This window comes from Haliotis cracherodii, unplaced genomic scaffold (genome assembly GCF_022045235.1).
Source record: "Haliotis cracherodii isolate W230 unplaced genomic scaffold, xgHalCrac1.p SCAF_5, whole genome shotgun sequence".
Taxonomy (NCBI): domain Eukaryota; kingdom Metazoa; phylum Mollusca; class Gastropoda; order Lepetellida; family Haliotidae; genus Haliotis; species Haliotis cracherodii.
This window is the reverse complement of record NW_027266308.1, coordinates 27,481,630-27,501,474: the sequence shown is the minus strand read 5'-3', so window position 1 is coordinate 27,501,474 and position 19,845 is coordinate 27,481,630. Positions and strand designations below refer to the sequence as shown.

General features: G+C 42.1%; 1 protein-coding gene across 2 annotated transcripts; it reads right to left on the bottom strand.

Annotated features, from left to right (window-relative positions):
- Positions 1–1,074: 1,074 nt before the first annotated feature.
- LOC139442317 (probable G-protein coupled receptor 75) lies at positions 1,075–17,965 on the bottom strand. Of its 2 annotated transcripts, none has more exons than XM_071223108.1 (2): positions 17,899–17,965; positions 1,075–3,644 (listed from the first exon to the last, which is right to left on the bottom strand). In XM_071223108.1, the coding sequence occupies exon 2, from the start codon at positions 3,325–3,327 to the stop codon at positions 1,846–1,848; it is 1,482 nt and encodes a 493-aa protein (XP_071079209.1). In that variant the 5' UTR covers positions 3,328–3,644; positions 17,899–17,965; the 3' UTR covers positions 1,075–1,845. The 2 variants fall into 2 exon arrangements, with proteins under 2 accessions (XP_071079209.1, XP_071079208.1); XM_071223107.1 differs by lacking the exon at positions 17,899–17,965 and adding an exon at positions 17,164–17,726.
- Positions 17,966–19,845: the final 1,880 nt, after the last annotated feature.

Sequence of the window (19,845 nt, the reverse complement as noted above, 5' to 3'; positions counted from 1 at the left end):
TTTTTCTAAATAGTTCTCATCTCCCTATAGTTAATCGCTGGTCATTGTTCTGCGAAGTAGGAAATATTTGAATATTGTAACCTTCACATGGTAAGAAAACCCTAACAAGATTTATTTCTAAAAAATGGATGACGATTTTAAGAAAACATATGGTAATTCCATCGTCCAAATGTCTGTATTCAACACTTAACTTAAACAGAATAGTCAATCACTTTCTGATCGAAAACCTAAGTAGGATATACCATATCGTAATGAAATAAGTACACGTATCCATGGCAACGATCTTGTGACGTCATCTTGACATAAAGGTGTCGATTAACAGCAATAGAAAACCACAACACGGACGAAGATGAGCAAGACTGTCATTTAATAGACGTTCATCATCACAGTTACCACATATGTACAATTCAGAGAACACAAGTTCTCTCACACATAAAATACTGCTCCGTCTCACATACAACCAGTACGGTTTTCACCCACATTGTAATACAATACAAAGTTCCAACAAAGACATTCTTACTTCGCCAAAGTAACACATACTGTTTCTTTGTTCCAGACTGCCAAACGTCTTTTTAAAAAGTAAATGGCAGCTACGGTTTCGACTATAAGCCCAGCACGTACTGATTGTTCTGTTTATTAATAAAACATCTTTACGTATTGCGTGAGTCATTAAAAATCCATTGGTATTTTTTTTCCAAGATTTGGTTGGCCGTTTTTACCACCAGCCGTCACGATGGCTGGGCCCAAGTCTCGTAAAATCTCGAAACTTATAAGTCACATTGCACTTGTTGTGTGTACATTATCCCCCTCCGCACTCGCAGTGAAGGTCAATAACCAGTCATTCGTCATCCAAGTCCTTTTCCTTACATCCTAACATTTCCAAACCGAAAATGCCAGTTCCCCCTAGCCACAGAAAGTTTCCTTCTATCAAAGAGAATGTACACCATATGGGAAGGATCTAAAAAACTATTGACTTTTTCTTTTATGGCAGCGGAAAGGTTGCTGAATCATGTTAGAGGCAAAAAGTAAATGTTAATTTTCAAAATCATGCTTTACACTTACGCTGAGAACAGCACAATTCACGGCGTTGCTATATGGAAAGGCCGAAACATCACAAACTACATATTTAATACATCAGAGAATTCGTCAAATGCCAGTTTGGGGTTTCTAGAAGCATGTGTCAAAATCGTAGTGTTTCAAGAGTTCTATTTGACGTGAAAATGGCAAGCTGGTACCTGCCATAGCGCATACAAGCACCTGGGAAGTAAGAACAGGCATGTTACACGTCGCCGGACTCAGTGACCTGAGAGCATGTCAAAAGCACACAGCCTGAACACTGCATATCAGAATACATTTTGCTCCTGCCTTCCGACATAAAATGTTCAAGACAAAAGACTATATATATCTGTTAACGCTCGATAAAAAACATTGCCATTACAGCTTCCATTGTTACGGTGTGTAAACCTGTGCTGTTATGAGCTTTTGATGTTAAAACTCACATCAAAGGCGAGGTGGAGAACGATAACGTCTTAGCAGCATAATGAGCGTAATTCAAGGTACAGTTCTGCCGAAATGGTTTGATAACTTTGGATAATACTTAGGTCAGAGGTGAAAAATATGTTTCGGGTCCCGTGATAAGTTGAAAAGTGGCCGTTGAAGAAGTTACAGATTTACATCACAAGGGACAGCTAAGTCGCTGTGTTCTCGGCATTACCATAAGAAGGGAAACTTAATCCTTGGCGCAAGAATGGGCCTTTGAATCCAAGCGGGTAGCAAAACACTGGCGGGGGGTACATGTAAACCAACACCCCCTTCTGGTACGGAGGGGGTGATAAGGGGACGGGGTCAAGACTCCACCCAGCTATGGTCCTCGGGGGACCCTGTGTGGCAACAGGATTTGTGGACAAAACTTTTCACCTCGTACACAACTGCTTGCAAGTCCCCAACTTGGTTGGTCTTTTTAACAGATGCACTACCATTGTTACCGCATGGCGTCGTTGGTTTATCAAGTTTAGTAGTTGGTGCATTGTGGTACAGCAGTATGTTGGATGTGTACGTCTTTTGGAGTACATTATTAGCATGGAAAGCACGCTTCTCCATGAACTTTTTAGTCTGTTTTGGTGAGGCTAGATTGAGCGTATGCGTGTCCTGGTCAACGTGAGATTGGGATTTGTGTTTTAACTTTTCCCTTTTCCCCGTACCTGGCACTGTTATGATTTTCCTTCTGGGTCCTTTACAATCACATCGTAACGCCTCCCAAATCATCCGTCCATATTTGTGTTTAATCCGACCGTTATGCTGGGCATAGATGTACGGATCCAGAGCACTATTGAGGAACACTAAGGCAATACCACACAGCTTTACCTGATACAGAATGATAGATTCTCCTGTAATCAACTCCACGAACTGAGATATCACCAACGGGCTCCAGCACAACACTATAGTCAGAATAACCACTAAACACATTGTCACCGCCTTGTTCTCCTTGTCAAGGATAGCTTGGTTGCTGCAACACGGGCAATATCTTCCGGGATACAACCTCTTTCCTTTGTCCTTTGGTACCAAGGCTAACGGCCGTTTGTCTAGAGGTTTCTTGTCATTGGACTTTGGTTTCGGCGGTCTGTATATGGTGGTCTGAGTGCCAGGAGATTTTATTGCTCGGACTTGACTTTGGGTCCTCACAGCCCGTGCGATGATTAAATAGGATACGATGATGATTGCAAAGCCAAGTAAAGCCACGGGGCTGATGAAAAACAAGATGAAGTTGTGGGTTTTCAGATTTGCACTGTTGATGATAACTTGGCAGTTGTGGAAGGAGTCGTTCCAGTTTGAAGTCACATGCATGGTGCCACCTAACGCTGTGGACAGGCTAATAAACCACACTGTTCCTAGAATAACGGCGGTCTGGGTAGGGGTGAGCGTCCCCTTGGCGTGTCCCACAACACGGGCCTGTCTGTGGATGGCGATGGCGACAATGGTCAGGAGAGACAACATGCCACACGCTGTCCCGAGGAACAGGAAGCTCCCACAGAAGAGTTTCGGTGTGGGCGGGTCTGTGAACAACAGGTATAGAAACACGGGCGACAAACAGGTACACAATATAAAGTCCGTACCCGCAAGGTTCACAATCAGCAGATCGAAGTTCGATCTCAGTTTCCGACATTTGATGGCCGATAGGATGACGACTCCGTTACCCACAGATCCAAGGATGAGCACAAACAACACAAGGACAGTACACACTGCCAGGGAGGCGGTATGGACGGACCCCTGGAACACTGTGAGCTCCATAGCCGGTCGAGTACAGTTGTAAACACGAAGAACTGCCATCACCCACGTGGCTAACCGTCAGGGGTGGGGATCCAGGAAGAGGTGGGATGCATCATGACGCCATCTTACTTGTGTATGTCCATCTGAAGCATGTATAGGGCACACTTTCTGTATATATTCTGCACAACTGTCCCGATCCTCTATCCACAGTCCGCTCCTTCTTGTTGGGAGCGCCTAGCGTTGGCCGTCTCGCCCGTACTGGTGTAGTATATCGCTTCTGCCTCAGTGGTACTCAGCAATAAGTCCGGCCGGGCTCGGCGAGGCTCGTCAGTCGGCACTGGAGCGTGTTGCGGCTTCTATAGTCTCGACTGTAAAGCCTGCGAAAGAAAATGAATACATGCAATCAACTGGAAGTATCTCTTAAGAACTCGCCAAAAGTTTTAGCCTTAAATTTCCCACAACTTCTACGTGAGCGCGCGAGGACTGCACCCGTGCACACCCTCGAAATTTATCGTCTGCTACAAGCTCCAGTCTCGTGCTGGGATGACTGACCGAATTTCTTTCAGGATCTCAAGCGCTTTACGTTATTTCTTCAAGTACCAAATATACGAATAATTCGGCCTATGCTTCACATGCCTTTGTTGACGGTTTCATTGATGTTATTCCTGCTGAACATGATACAAATAAGCTCAATTCAATCTGTAAATATAAGCCTTCTCAATGGACACACAACAGCTGATATAGAAAACAGGGACGCCTGGTTTTCAAAGCATTTGCTAAAGGGACAAGTATCGATTCCTAAGACGAGTTAGAATAATATTTTGAATTTAAATGTTGAAAGCGTACTTAATTGATGTGTGTGTTAGTTTCAACAACACTACACAAGGACGCCAGTAGTATCGCCTGTATGGCAACTACAGGACACAAACAATTAAACATTAGTCTGGTGATGCTAAGGTTGGATCGTATTGGCTCCAATGTAAAATGTATTTAAAGCCTGTCAATATTGATCACTTTCTGAATAAAATCGTTTACCTGAAAACTCAACCATTTTAAAAAATGCACCCTTTCTGTGATACCGTTTGTCAAGAGTTAAACTGTTGCACCTTAGAGCCACGTGTGTTTTGTCTCCTCTCCATTACTGTATTGTGATCGAGTTTATTTATTATTTATTTTAACAATACATACTCCCTTTCAATGAAGACCGGACAGGGAAGCAAGACTTGCATAAACTATTTTTAAAAGTGAGTTATTTTATGCTTTAGTCGGCATTATTTCAATGAGTCTGGGCAAAACATAAAACAGTGGTTGATAGCATAGACACCAAGCCAGGTGTCAGGGACGATGTCATGCTATTGCAAGGTCTCATACAGCAACCTCACAGTCATCGTGTTTGTCGACTTACACAAGTAGGGGTACTGGAAACCATTGTTTCCAGGGTTCATCACGGCGAAGCGTTCAAGAGCTCAATAAATATATTCGGTGCTTCTGAGACAGAATGCTGTGTTATGTGGTTTAAAATATGAAATATAAGCTGCGTGTAAATCTACCTTAACAGATCAAAGAGCTTTTTCTTGTTTGACTATAGAATACATAATTGAATTATTTCCACGACACCGAGCGAAATACACAAATATACAATTTTCACATTTTCGAAAAAAACCGTTCTCTTTGATAATTAACATGTTAAACTGTCTGGACAAGATGTTAATAAATAAGTTTGATATTGTCTAAACCTGAAAACAGCCCAAAAGGGACAAACGCATGATACACAAAGGTCGACCTGTTATCCTTGTTATGTATGCAGAGTGCCTCCATAGACTGCAATTCTCTTCACGCAGTGTTGCTCCGGAAGAAATCACTGTGTCGGGACTCCAGGCGAGCCAGATTACTTTTGGCGTCAAAATAACGTCGAGTTAATACTGGTACACTTAGGCTTAGACTTAGGGGACATACGTATTATTCCTCTACAGCTCACATGAACATACACTGAAGTAACTGTTTTCAAAACGAAGTTTGATGTGTGGTTCATCCTTAATTTACCCTGACGTAAATCCTGGTTCAGAAAATACATGTTTTCTTGTACTGATAATATTTTCAAATTGATTCAAATAAGATATTTCAACGGATTCTGCATACCGCACGAAGAATTGCACTCATTAGTACTGTGGTTAACCTCCAACATACCATTCGCTTGGAAAGAGGCAAGATGGTTGTATTTGTACATAAATATACCAATATTCTTTCTGTCCACGTTAACGGGTAGACAATTAAACATAACCTTTAAAATAACATGTTTTCCTAAGGACGAAAAACCAAAAGAGACTGTCCCTACAAAGGAACTGTACCTCGAGAATTATTCGCAACAAAAGAAAACAAACGAAGTTCACAGTTCCTTTGTCCGTGTAAACACTAACACCACACCTACTTCGCCTATCTTCATGTAGAAGATAAGTAAGAAGTTAAAGTATGGAATATATATCATAATTTTGATAAAAAAAGTGTTCACCGATCCTACCTGTTTCAAGAAAAAGTCAGAATACACAACATTTGACAGGTCACATCCTAGTTCCAGTCTCGTCTGCTATCCATTGCCGTCTGCTCTGATGGAGCTCGTGCTGCACGAGACATGGTGCTGAGGTCGTGCACTCTTGAGCTCTCAAAACCTGTGTCCGTTCTATCTCTACAATCTCTGACAGGTTGTCATTATCGCCCTTAAACTTGCATGGAATTCAGAAAAAAATAGTTTTCCCGTGCCTTGGCCCTCTTTCAGTTCATATGCATAATTATGGCGGAAAATAACAAGTGAATACCCTCCGTCCGGGCCCTTTACAAAGAAATGACTTTAAAAAATAATGATCTCTCCCTCTTCTTGCCGCAAAGGCTGAGCCTCAATGGGGTAGGGAATTTGATCGTGTTCCTTTTGAAGCGCGACTCTGCTGAGAAAATTGCTGTTCATTTCTACCAGCTCGAAACTGCCCTCTATGAGGTCGCTGGTGCTTGGCTGGCGATGAATGGCAGAACGAGAAGGGAGAGGACTGCGCCGTGACAGGCTGTCATTAGACTGAGGGATAGAAGGCAATTTGATATACGGGGAAACTAGTCAATAGACGTAGAGGCTTGGGCTCCCCCCATTGTGTCCCGACAGGACAGGACAATTACCGGACTTCATCTTTAACATCACCTCTTCTGCTACATTAACTTCGCTCCCCCTTTGTAGGACTAAATACTTGTTTCATGCACCAGGACTCAGTGTTAAAGGGTGGTAATGATAGCAAATGAAAAGTGGCTCGGGTTTTGTACTAGGGCTTGTTCCATTCACGACAACGACAAAAGTGCTCTCTCAAAATATTTGTCTATCGTGCGTTCTGAAGCAGAGGGGATCTGCACTATGTGCGCCGCTGCACTTCCATCGTATCAAGATTCGTGGATATTGTCGGGACAAGCCTCCTTTCTTCCACACGGAAGAATGGATTCTTTTAAATTGGTAGTCAATTAGAGACTCGGGACATGATCTGCAAGTTCTAATTATGTCTAAATGAAATTAAAGAACCGATCGATCCAAACCCGGCGCCACGTTGGAGCTTGAAGCAGACGACAGACCATCTTGATCAATCTCAGTTCATACTGCCTTTGTCTAGTTTCAATTTAGTTCACTGGGACCCCCACCTCGTCTCGAAGATCAATTGGAGGGCATACCCTCCAAGATTTTTATGTCGCGCCATTCGACTAATAACGCAAACAGTTCCGATTGATAGAATTACAAGATGGCCCCCTGCTACAGAGTGATACAAAACGGTTTGATCGGTACGTACCATCTGGTGATTCCTGTGAAATATCTTCAATTAAAACCTTTACACGCTCAGATGTGTGACGAATGAGTCCAAGTCGTAAACTGACGTGGATAAAAACGTAACACTAACTTTATATACCTTCCACATTTACGGTTTGAAGTTAATCCACTTTAACGAAAACACAGAGATCAACTCGTTTAACTGAATAAAAAGTATTCCTTGAATCAATAATGGAAAGGTTAATTACAAGCGATTGTCCATACGCTTATGCGGGATTGAGTAATTAGCAGGAATGCAACTCTGTCTCGCGCCCTCGGTTACCACAATAGCAGTTTGTACGATGGAGGTGCTGCACGGCCATGCTTCGTTAAACCGGCTTACCTTGATGGGATGCAATCGGCATCAACTACACTAATTAGCTTTCTGCTAATTAGCTCTCCATTTTAGCAAGTGTTGGTTTAGCCCACGCATCGTGTGTTGACTTAGTGTGTAGAATAGTACTGTTGGTTGAAGTTCAACCGTTCTGAGTCTTGCATTATTTATTTATTTATTTATTTATTTATTTATTTATTTATTTATTTATTTATTTATTTATTTATTTATTTATTTATTTATTTATTTATTTATTTATTTATTTATTTATTTATTTTACCTAACGTGCGGTTGGCACTGGTCACATGACACTTTTAAAACATGCTTTGCTCCATGTGAACCATCTAAATGACGATCACTATATACACATTTAGAGGAACGTGAAAATTCTTTTTCATTTATTTTCAGAATAGTTAAATCTGCACAAAACATACAATTTGGCTGAATTAAAATTGATTATTAAAAAAGAGTCGTAGTTATGCATTGCCCTTAAATGAAAACAACGCTGGGGTAATGGAAACAGGTTTTCAAATAAAATAAACGAAAAACGATCCGATGTTTGGCATTGATCTGCTCAAGTGGAGGGTCAATTCATAGTTTATCCAAGTGGAGGGTCAATTCATTGTCTACCCAAATGGAGAGTCATTTCATAGTGTACCCAAGTGGTGTGTCAAATCATAAACTATTGAGGATAGTGACGAGGAGAGGAGAGCCCGAGTGATAGCCCAAAAAGCATCTACCTGGGGAATGGGATGGGTTCTAGAGCGATAAGTACCATCTAAAGTTGTATGAATAGAGGAAGGATGGGTTCTGTAAACCCGAACGGTACGGAGAAGATCGACCATCTACACAAAACTGATGGATACACGTACCCTCCATCTACGGGGGACGCTGGGAGGGGCGCCCTCCCCCACCTATATAGATGATGGTAGTATGTGATGTGATCAATTAGAGATGGGAGATGGGTATTTACAGCCAGCTACGTGAGGGAAACAAAACCGAGCTTGCCCGCTTTTCTCTCCTGTTCGTCAAGCTTGTTTGTAAACATGGTGGGATGAAAACACGTCAAATGGCTGCCGTAAGCACCGGGTCGGCTACAGCCACTCAGCAAACAAATAGCCACCTTTGAACAAGGCACACCGGGCCTCTAACATAGCCCCCTTTCACCGGTCCCCGACTTCTCTGTTTGTTTCCAGGCCGTGTACTCTACCTTGGGTCGCAAGCTTTTGTTACTCGCCAGAAATGCAGTTTGCAAATGAAGTTTTCGAACCTTCTGTCCAAATTTTCAAAAATGCTTAAAGGTTGATGGCCTTTTGAAACCGAACATGACACAGGTAGATGTCTGTTTGGCGTGATATCAACAAAATAAAATTGCTGAAAAAGCATGTTTGCCTGTCTCAAAATTTCCATAGACGTTTGTCGTTGATCTGGAGAGTTCGGAACCTGGTATAGTGTGTGGACTTAGATAAAGGATGATTCCGGGACGACACTGCTGCAGTCTCCGCATTCATTTCCAATCCTCCCCACACATCTACGGGGCTATTTACTCACATAATTCTCCCCCATTCCCACGAATTTATTCCCCCGGAGACGTCTCCGCTGAACGCTAGGGTGGCAGATCAAACAACTGTACTGTGTAAATCATGAGAATCAACTGATAATTATATACAAAGGGACAATGTTAAATCTTTTAAAAACTGCAACTCATAATTCTTTTTCAGATGAAACATATATTTCCTGTTCACTTGGCCGGTCGTACAAAACGCAATGGTTTTGATATGCGACAAGATGTTCAAAATAATATCAATGTTTGATAGGACATTCTTGAATACTATTCCCAAATTTGAAAAGAATGTTGGAGAATATTAATTCATGTCCCAGAACATGAGTGAGTGAATCTTGTTTTTATGTGACTTTTAGCAATATTCAAGGATAGTGAACCAATTTATAACCTAGACTAAGTGGGAGAGTGAGTATGGTTTTACGCCTATTTAGCAATATTCCAGCATTTTCTCGGCGGGGGACACCGAAAAAAGGGCTTCACACATTGTACCCATGTTGGGAATCGAACCCGGGTCTTCGACGTGACAACCCAACGCTTTAACCCCTAGGCTACCCAACCGCCCCTAGAGTGGTCTGACATACGACCCGATAAGGTAAACCACTTGCCATAGGTCAAGCAGATTCTAGGTACAATGTATATATTTAGTTTTAGATTGTATCCGTCCATGGTGTTAAAACAAAGCGGCGGAATAATGGCTGTGATACCTTTAAATGTCAATCAGGATTACACTAGTTTCAGGGCGGGACTGGTTTAATCCCGTCTAAAGTCTACCAGCTGGGCTTCAGTTTCTGGACAGGACTGGTTTAATGTCTGTCAATGCTCTTTTTCTGTAAAATGTTTCTATATAGGGTGGCCCCATAGTCTAATGGATCGCAAGTTACTGAGCCTAGCGGTGTTCGTCCAATGGTCTAGAATCAAGCTTTACGCAGGAATCCTCACTATCATGACTGTCAACTTCCTTATTGTTCTGCGCATGCCAAGTTTGGAAAGCAGCGGTCTATGTGTTTTAGTGCTGCTGTTTCCATGTTTTCGACAGCGTGCTCTCAGATTTATGATGCTGTTTCTTAGTATTTGATTACGTTGTCATTGCTTTATGTTGGAGATTCCTCGTATATGTAGGCATATGACATACGTATTTTCTGTTGCAGTCTGTCAGTTTTCATTGGAAGGCCTGAGGATTCTCCAAATAATGATCCTTGTTCGACCAGCAATATACTGGTATCCGCGCTCGTCGGTTTCAAGAAAGTGGTCTGTAACCTGCATCACCCGCCTCCCTCATCTAACCGACATGCATTTACTAAAACACTGATCGATGCGGCGTTAAATCCAACACACTCACTCATGTAGCAGAACTACGTCTGTCGAGATATCTGGCTCGGTGCCAGCACGTGCCAATCAGTCCTCGCTCTCTATTTCTGCACAACCTATTACGTCCTTCCTACCCTGCTTCACCTCGGGTTTCACACAAGTCTGCCTCACCATCGCCAAGTATTGTCCCCCTACACAGTCGAACCTCGGGTCCTACACAAGCCTGCCTCACCATTGTCAAGTATTGTTCACCCAACACGGTCGAATCTCTGGTTCTACACTAGCCTGCCTCACCATTGTCAAGTATTGTTCACCCTACACGGTCGAACCTCGGGTTCTACACAAGCCTGCCTCACCATTGTCAAGTATTGTTCACCCAACACAGTCGAACCTCGGGTCCTACACAAGCCTGCCTCACCATTGTCAAGTATTGTTCACCCAACACGGTCGAATCTCTGGTTCTACACTAGCCTGCCTCACCATTGTCAAGTATTGTTCACCCTACACGGTCGAACCTCGGGTTCTACACAAGCCTGCCTCACCATTGTCAAGTATTGTTCACCCAACACGGTCGAATCTCTGGTTCTACACTAGCCTGCCTCACCATTGTCAAGTATTGTTCACCCTACACGGTCGAACCTCGGGTTCTACACAAGCCTGCCTCACCATTGTCAAGTATTGTTCACCCAACACAGTCGAACCTCGGGTCATACACAAGCCTGCCTCACCATTGTCAAGTATTGTTCACCCTACACGGTCGAACCTCGGGTCCTACACAAGCCTACCTCACCATTGTCAAGTATTGTTCACCCTACACGGTAGAACCTCTGGTTCTACACAAGCCTACCTCACCATTGTCAAGTATTGTCCCCCTACACGGTCGAACCTCGGGTCCTACACAAGCCTGCCTCACCATTGTCAAGTATTGTTCCCCCTACACGGTCGAACCTCGGGTTCTACACAAGCCTACCTCACCATTGTTAAGTATTGTCCCCCTACACGGTCGAACCTCGGGTTCTACACCATCCTGCCTCACCATCGCCAACTACTGCCCATCCTACAGTCTAACCTCGGGTTCTACATGCCCATCTCACCATCGCAAAATATTGTCAAAATTGACCTACCTCCGCAACCGACCCGAGATATTTCTACAGATATATGGGGCTGATTATCGTCATGTGGCAAGATGGCATTCATAAACTCAGCATACTTTTTATGTTAAAGATAGAATTGTGGGGCGAGTTGTAAGTTATTTTTGAGAACTTGCTAAGTGCATTTTCCCCATTGCATAACTTCTTCCGGAAATGCAATCATCTGGGACCAATATCAGGCTACTCGGCAGAGTCTTGCTCCCGTGTCTCTGTCTGGCCCGCCTTGTGGGCCTACGCAGTCGAACGGGCCTCTACATCCATCCTTGTATTTTTAACATACTGTTCCGACAGTTTTTTGTAATGACAATTATATTTTTTTTTCTGCCCTTATTGGGCGTTTCTCTTAAACATATACGCAAATATCCATATTTTTGAATATCAAAATAACTTCACGTTTGTAACATACAATGAATGAAGTCCGTATTTTAACAGATTTTGTTTCCATTAATATCATGCCCAGTAGGACCCGGGTTAGATAGGTCGCCAGCACCCTTTTGCTGCCTAGAATAACCACTTAATTGGACCCTGTGGCGAGGATCTGTGATTGGAGTGCGCTTCATCGTGCACAATGGCTTGGCTCTTCGCTCTTGCTTTCAGTCATTGGTTTGCCTAGTCTAGACACGATTATTTATTTATTATTTTGTGGCTGGCTACGAGTGAGTGAGTATTTTTTACGCAGCTTTTAGCAATATTCCAGCAATATCATGGCGGGGGACACCAGAAATGTAGTGTTGACTACGGCTAAAACATGTACTTATACACCAACACGCATCTACAGTGAACAGTGCAGGGAATATGCACAGCCCTCCTTGATTCATTTGGAGTGCTGCTTTAACACTTTAAACACGCGTCGCCCTTTCTAACTACACCCACGTTGTTGTTTTTCGTTCTACATTTACAGCAAGGCACCTCTAGCAGTATCTTCACTGAATTCTCCAAGTAGCGTTCATAGATTATTGTCAAGCTCGTTGTCCCGAAACCTTGGCTATGGCGGTGGATCAATACATTACGCTCTGGAGCAAACAACTAACGTTGCGGGTCAAATTTCTAAACAAAACCATTTACATTATATTATACACAGATGGAAGACAAAATGACTAATTTGGAATGGTTTAGTAATTAATCATTTAGTAATTAATCAATCGGTAACAAAACACTCATGAAAACACCAAGTGTAGGCAGTAATACATCTTATACTGAAACACTTTGAAAACACACAGATTTTGACTCTAGATACGTAAGAGACGAAGCTTTTGTCCAAGTATGACAACGTGAATGAGGATTCAAACTCGGACACTATTATTGAGGTGTTGCTTACCTCCAGGCCTACCACATACTATTTCTTTGTTTTCCCAGTTCGCTAATAATTATTTCCAAGTTCCATTACGCGTTTTCATAGCGTGCCAGTACAACTGATTTCTAACAAAGTAGACAGAATTTATGGATAACCTCTATACCGAAACGGCGCCTTTACAGTACACAAAGAAGTTGTTATCCGTACATCGTGTCTATTTTGTCATCCCTCAACTTCTGTGGATCGATGCTCATGATATCAATCACTGGATAGCCTGGTCCAGACTCGATTATTTACAGACCACCGTCATAACTGGAATATTTCTGAGTGCGGCGTTAAACAACAAGCAAACCAACCAACAACCTCAACTTCTAAGTAATGCCTATCAAACAATAAATGATTTCTGCCAAACCAGCCATGACGATTTCGATATTCATTTTAAAAATTCCTAGACCTTGATATGTTTATAGTGAATATTCACCATCCGTATGTTACTGCACGAAATATTTAGTTTAAAAATGAATTCATGTGCATGTTGTATGTTTACGATGGCACTGACTCGAATGTAGGAACAAAGGAATTTATTATCATCCAAAACTGGCTCCCACAGGAGATATCGCTTGGATGAAATCAAGCGATATCTACTCTGTAGATATCGCTGCAATGAAATTACATCACGATGCTTTGCAGACCATTGTGACATCACTGATTACCATGACGTCACAATCAAATGACATCAATAATGGCTCTGCTAATGAAGCTGTTAGCAGTACTTTTTACACTGAAGACACTGCTAATTACTGTCTACAAATTGAAAAAGTTGGAAGAAAGATGTTGGATGATAAATAAAATCTCACTCTTGTGTCTTTTGACATCAAGCATATCAACACTCGTTGATAAAAGTGGAAAAAATCCTCGGCAAGCCTCGGATTTTTTCCACTTTTATCAACTGGTGTTGATATATTTGATATCAAAAGACACTCGGGTGAGAATCTCTATATATGTCCATAGCGAAAACAAATATCATCTTCTAGCAAGACTTTTATAGCCATCGTGTGTCACGGCGGCTACCACTTTGCCGGATGACTATGTGTTTGTCCTCTATAGTTCTCTCACTAACTATTTTAATATTCTGCCTTGAAATTAAACACTTCAGCACAGCACATCACCCGCATCGCACAACACGTAATATTTATCAAACCAACAAAATGATTAACACACATGTGAATCAAATATTCCTCCCAACATATTGCCCCCAGAGATGTTGCTTTGGGTATATTTACTCGGTACACAAGCGACAGAGCCTTATGAAAATATCCACCGATTTATTGGACAAACATCCCGCATATATATTTGTCTAAGAGGGTGTAATGGCTCGTAAATGTTCCCAATTTCTTCTCAAGTGGCATCTCCGAAAATATCTTACCAAATTCATAGCTTAAACATCACAGAACCTCTAATACAGTCAGCCGGGCTTGTGATTAAAAACGCTTTGTTTGATGCGCCAGTACAACATAGAGCCGGGAACCAATGCAAACATCAACATGGACCCGTTTGGACATTGCTAGTCTATGTTGTATGAGCAGAATGGCAAGGCAACCCCACGGAAGCGGCCCTTAAAATGCGGTAATGGGGAAGGATTCTACATAATCCTGGTAAATTAGATTTTGATAGGCTCAGTAGATTGATAGTAGCACGTGTTTGGACGGGTAGGGTCTTGACGATGTAATAAATGAGGCAAGTTCGCATAAGTTCTCACACAGTGACGTAGATTAATACGAGAATTTTAAGCAGTGACACAGACAAAACGGTTCCCCCGAGGGGAGACGTGGGGAGACGGGGGGAGGGGTGGGTGTACTGGACGCTACAGACGGGTAATTATGTCGATATAAATGAGAGCGGGTTTATTTTACGGTGCCCCTCAGTGGGTGGCAACAAGCCGAGCTAGTCAGGTCCCAGTTTGACATTACGCTGTGACACGGGGTACAATACAAGGGATGACGAATGATATCTAAGTCATGCGAGATAGTGATTTAAAGGCAATTACAATTCGCTTATCGGGTGGGATCTTGACATTATGTACCCACCCGCAGATAACAGCGACTAGGGTATGTTGGTGAACGAAGGGCATGTTGGGTGGATTAGAAACCAAGTGTGTTGTAGTAGAGGTAACGGCGAGTTTATATGACTCGTTATCCGCCATGTTGTCTGTTGTGCACGGAGTGATGGCGAGAGCCCCGAACTACAAGCATACAGGGAAACAATGGGTGGTATATATTTTCGATTTGAAAAAAATGTAGTGATTTCTATGCATTTTATATCTTTTTAAGTCAAGTGGGCTCTCGAGTTTTGGGGTCCCAGAGTTAATACCAACAGACGAAAAAATATATAAAGTATTTCTGAAATCTAACGCAAATAATGGATGGAGATTTCCTTGTCCGAAACAAAATTAGTGATTCATGGGAAAAATCATTTAGACAGTTAAGTGGGCGCATAGTCTGTCCCCCAGACACAAGAGAATAAATAAAAAAACGAACCCAACTCCAGTCTAGAATGATTTGGCAAGTCTAGTGTGCATCAGCTCTATAAATTCAGCATTGTTTTCATTTACATTTGGATTATATATTTTATTTTGAAGATATACATTTTTAAATAAGATACCATGGCTACAACTGTATTAGTTTTAACGATTCAAATACCCATATCTTTTTACATCCAAAGGGACGCCCAGTACAATGTGTGTCTATTCTCTAGTACTGTCGTATTACATGTAATTACATTTAGTGCCAAGTAGAAATATATATGTTCGGTGAATTATAAGTCATTGATGACGAGAGGGATGTCAGTATTGATGTGGCGAGCAAGCATACAGGTTGTTTGAGAGAATCACCACACAACCTAAGAGTAATAACTTTGTTTGTTTGTTGTTTAACGCCGTACTTAGCAATATTCCAGCAATATGACGGCGGTCTGTTAATAACCGAGTCTGGACCAGACAATCCAGTGATTAACATCATGAACCCCGATCTCCCGATTGTTGTGTAGCAAACACACAGCGTTTATAGATGTGAAGTGGTCCAGTCACAGGTTGAGCCAAGATGGTATTTCAACATTAACTTCTTATGTAGGATAGGCCTTGTCCATTTCGAATAGTATAGGCTATATATATCATTAATATATCATGTTATCCATTCTTTTTGTCATAATGTTATCTATATCAGGTTATAAGTCTATATATCACCCTGAACAGTTTACACTCATGTTGTACATTCTATAGATAGACTATTAAAAGATTTCTTTAAAATAATTGTATAAGAACATTTCCTCTTTTGGTTACTAGACTTAGTTTAGTTTGGTCTAGACTTTGCAGGACACTGTCTAAATAGTATTTTGTACGATCTCTATATCATTACTATTTATAAAGTTTGTTGTACGGTCTATATATTATTAAAGTACATACACTATGTACCGTCTATATATCCATACAATGCATACATCATGCTGTAAGGTCTATATATCACTAGTCTAAGTATACTACTCAAAACAAGTAGAAGAACACCCTCAGGTGGAAGGCGGTGTGTTGCAATACCCACAACCCATGACAGACTAACTATAGCCATATGAAAAGATGGAGTGTTCTTTAACTTCTTTTGAGTAGTATATTATTTTGTACGGTCTGTATGTCATTACAGTCTAAATTGTGTTGTACGGTTCGTTTATTATTACAGTACATACATCATGTACAGTCTATATTCATCATTCTGTACTGTCTCTAGTATTACAGTCTATATATTACGTTTTACACTCTACACGTTGTTTATAAGCCTATAAAGCAAAAGCTGTCGGCTCGGAGTCAGTATACTGTGTTTGAGATATCCACGTTAAACTGCGGCATGGTATCTCAGTGGGCTACACTATAAAACTGACATTTGTCCCGAACTACAAGCAGACACACACGCGTGTATGCACGTCGCTACAAAAGTGGAATAATCTTGAAGGCGACTTTAAAGGCCATTTCACCTCACAGTTCATATATCATGTTATACAGCAAGACTAAGAACATAAGACACGTAAACCCCACAATCGTTGAGCCTCTACACAGAAGGCTTTTGTAATTGGCCTTGTCCCAATGATTTACTCCTTCATCAGACTATGACAAAACCACGCTGCTGCACGTATCAAATACCCACCTTATATCGTCTAATAGGAAATAAATAATTCCTACCCAGGGATGAATCCTACAACTATCCACCAGAAGATTGAATGAATCTACTCTGTCCTCAGCAATGGTGCAAACACCCTCTTATGTACAAGAACCATTGCAAGGCATGTTATATTATACCATGGTCTTGTCCAGCCCCGGGGTCGAGAGGACTCGGGGAACATGGACACACAACTATGGGTTGTACTTACTGTAGACAATGAGTCCCGGACGAGTGAGAAATGACAGGCAGCTATCCAGTTGTGTGAAAGACTCCTGTCTCGAATTCAGTGCTCCACAGCGCGATCCGACACCCCGCGAGCATGCTAGGGTCGCCTTGTCCTGACTTTATGCGTTGTAAACTCTCGTGTGCCCCTCTCTATCTCACGTTGCTGCTATGTGTTGTAGGTAATTGTGCTCTCAAGTCACCCACAACACAAGCAGACGACACAACACGTCTGCAACTTCCCGACCAGCAGACGATAATGAACGTCTGCAACTCGTAGCAGACGACAACGTTATGGTGTGGAGCCCCCTTCAGTGAATGGGGGCTGGTGGCGAGTCAGATTGCCTGGCTAACAGTTGGGGCCTAGGTTTAGAGCAAACACGACAGGCCGTGTGGCCGATACTCCACGGTAATGGCGCAGTCAGAGGGGTCGAGCTGCTGTTTGGTTGTCTATCCTATCACAGCTTCTCTGATGGCACAGCCTCTACAAACAAACCCCTCCAACCACCGATCGGAACAAGACCAGACTCCCTGTTTCCACAACATAAAACAACACACGAGGTTACAGCAAGACAAAGGGTTACATGAGAGCGGCCGTCTGTTCTCAATCGATTACATAAATACAAGCCTAAATGTGCTTAGGTGGATTATAAGCCTGCGGTGTTCGATTGCAGTGCAATGATAAGATTGTCTCCTGGCGGCAAGAGGATTACTATCTTACCTCTCATTGTACACTTCTTAATCAACACGACTGATAATAATTAAGCAGCTAGTCGCTGTCTTTAACGTTGCCTCATAGCCAGCCACAACGTACATGGTATGGCTCGCTGGCGTTCACGTTGTAATTATTTAGTGCCGTTGTGGGATTTTTGGGTGGCGGGATACTTCCCTGTTCACGTTTGTAAACAGATGATACACAGGAACGATGGAGATAATAAAAAACACATTCTTTTCTCACTAAACTATTTTACTGCTGATACAGTTTTAGCAAGCGCTCATGATGTCAATCACTGGATTATGTGGTACAGGCTCGATATTTTTACAGACCGCCGTCATATAGCTGGGATATTGGCGAGTGCTGCGTTAAACAACAAACTAAGCAAACAATTCATATAAAGTTTAGATATTTCAGGTTTTCCACGTCATATGGCTGAAAATATGGCATTCCATTGCTGATCCGTTACAAACCACTTACTTCACCCCACGTCCTCTTCAGTCTTAGACTTGCACAAATCTGTAGGTCAATAATTATTAGTTTAAATGACAATTTCTAGATTATGTAATTAATAAGAACAAGTTGTCCCTATGTTCTGTCCACAAATCGCCTATTTCGATGATAGAATTACTGCACATCCATGGACTTTTGTTTCAGTACAGCCATGGAGCAAGGCTACTTCAGCCTCTACATCAGGAGGAGCAGCTGCAGCAACAGCAGCCCGCCACAGTCACGACTACCGAGACTGAAGATGATGCTACATTAATACACGTAGAGTAATAATGACACCTTGCAGATGAAGTTAAAGACTCAATCTTTCGCACAAGTTTCCCTCGTTCCAATCCCCAGGAGATGGTGAACACTTTCATCTGTTTGGTTGAGGGAAAGGGAGAAAGTCTTTCCCGAAGGGTTCCAGAATTATTGTATATACAGTATATTGTTATAACAGCTTTCCAAAACCATCTTGATTTAACTCTGAAAAGACCACATACGTGGAAAAATATAAACTAAGTACGTACTGCCTAGTTCCTTTAAAAGCGACATCAATATCTGTTTCATAACACACGCTTGAACTTCCATATACATTGACCTGGATCCACACCATAGCCTTCGAAAATTAACTCTACTTTTTAAATTATTCCAATTTCACCATCTTGTCATTTGCTAACAAATGAACAGCATCAACGACACATGATACGGGGTTTCATTTCCGAAATGATATTTTGGTTAGCGTTAATGGTGAAAAAACATAAAAGACTCGCATCATGAATAACTGGCATTGATGCTGGATGACGCGAAAGGGCCACTCCATGGCCCCAGCCTCCAAACGAAGCAATTTCATTTTTAAATGGGCACTCTTAAGATTAATGGACCCAGATTACAAACACCGCGAACCGTGAATAATCCATGACGACACACGACGTGAAAATTTGAAAAAAACATAAACTTGGGGTTACGTTGCGTGTGACCTTTTCCGTACATCGGTTGTAGACTGTCTGTTAAACTATGCCATGTTTTCATACACCTCTCGCTATTCTGTAGTTTAGAATGTCGTCGCATAGTTTCCGCTTCGTTAGGTCAGGGATTATGCCTGTGTTATGATATCAGTATATTTATGGGGGCTCGATTTAATGTTCTGGGCATGGATGGATGTAATGTTTCGGGGTGATTTCAACCAAGACGGCCCGGCCCGTACACGTGGGTAGCTGCGCGTAACCATGGAAGAGGTTGGAGGGAGTGAGGGAGGGAGGGGTGGGGGAGCGGTGGTTGATGGGGTTGTATGTGTGTGGTAGATTGTCAAACATAATGGGGTTTTTAAAACTTCAACATCATATTAGTGTAGAGACGAAATAGTCCAGAACGTCGTTTGCTGAATAGTTCAGTACTCAAGCACGCACGCACACACGCACGCACTCGCGCACGCACACATGGGGACACATACACGTACTCCCT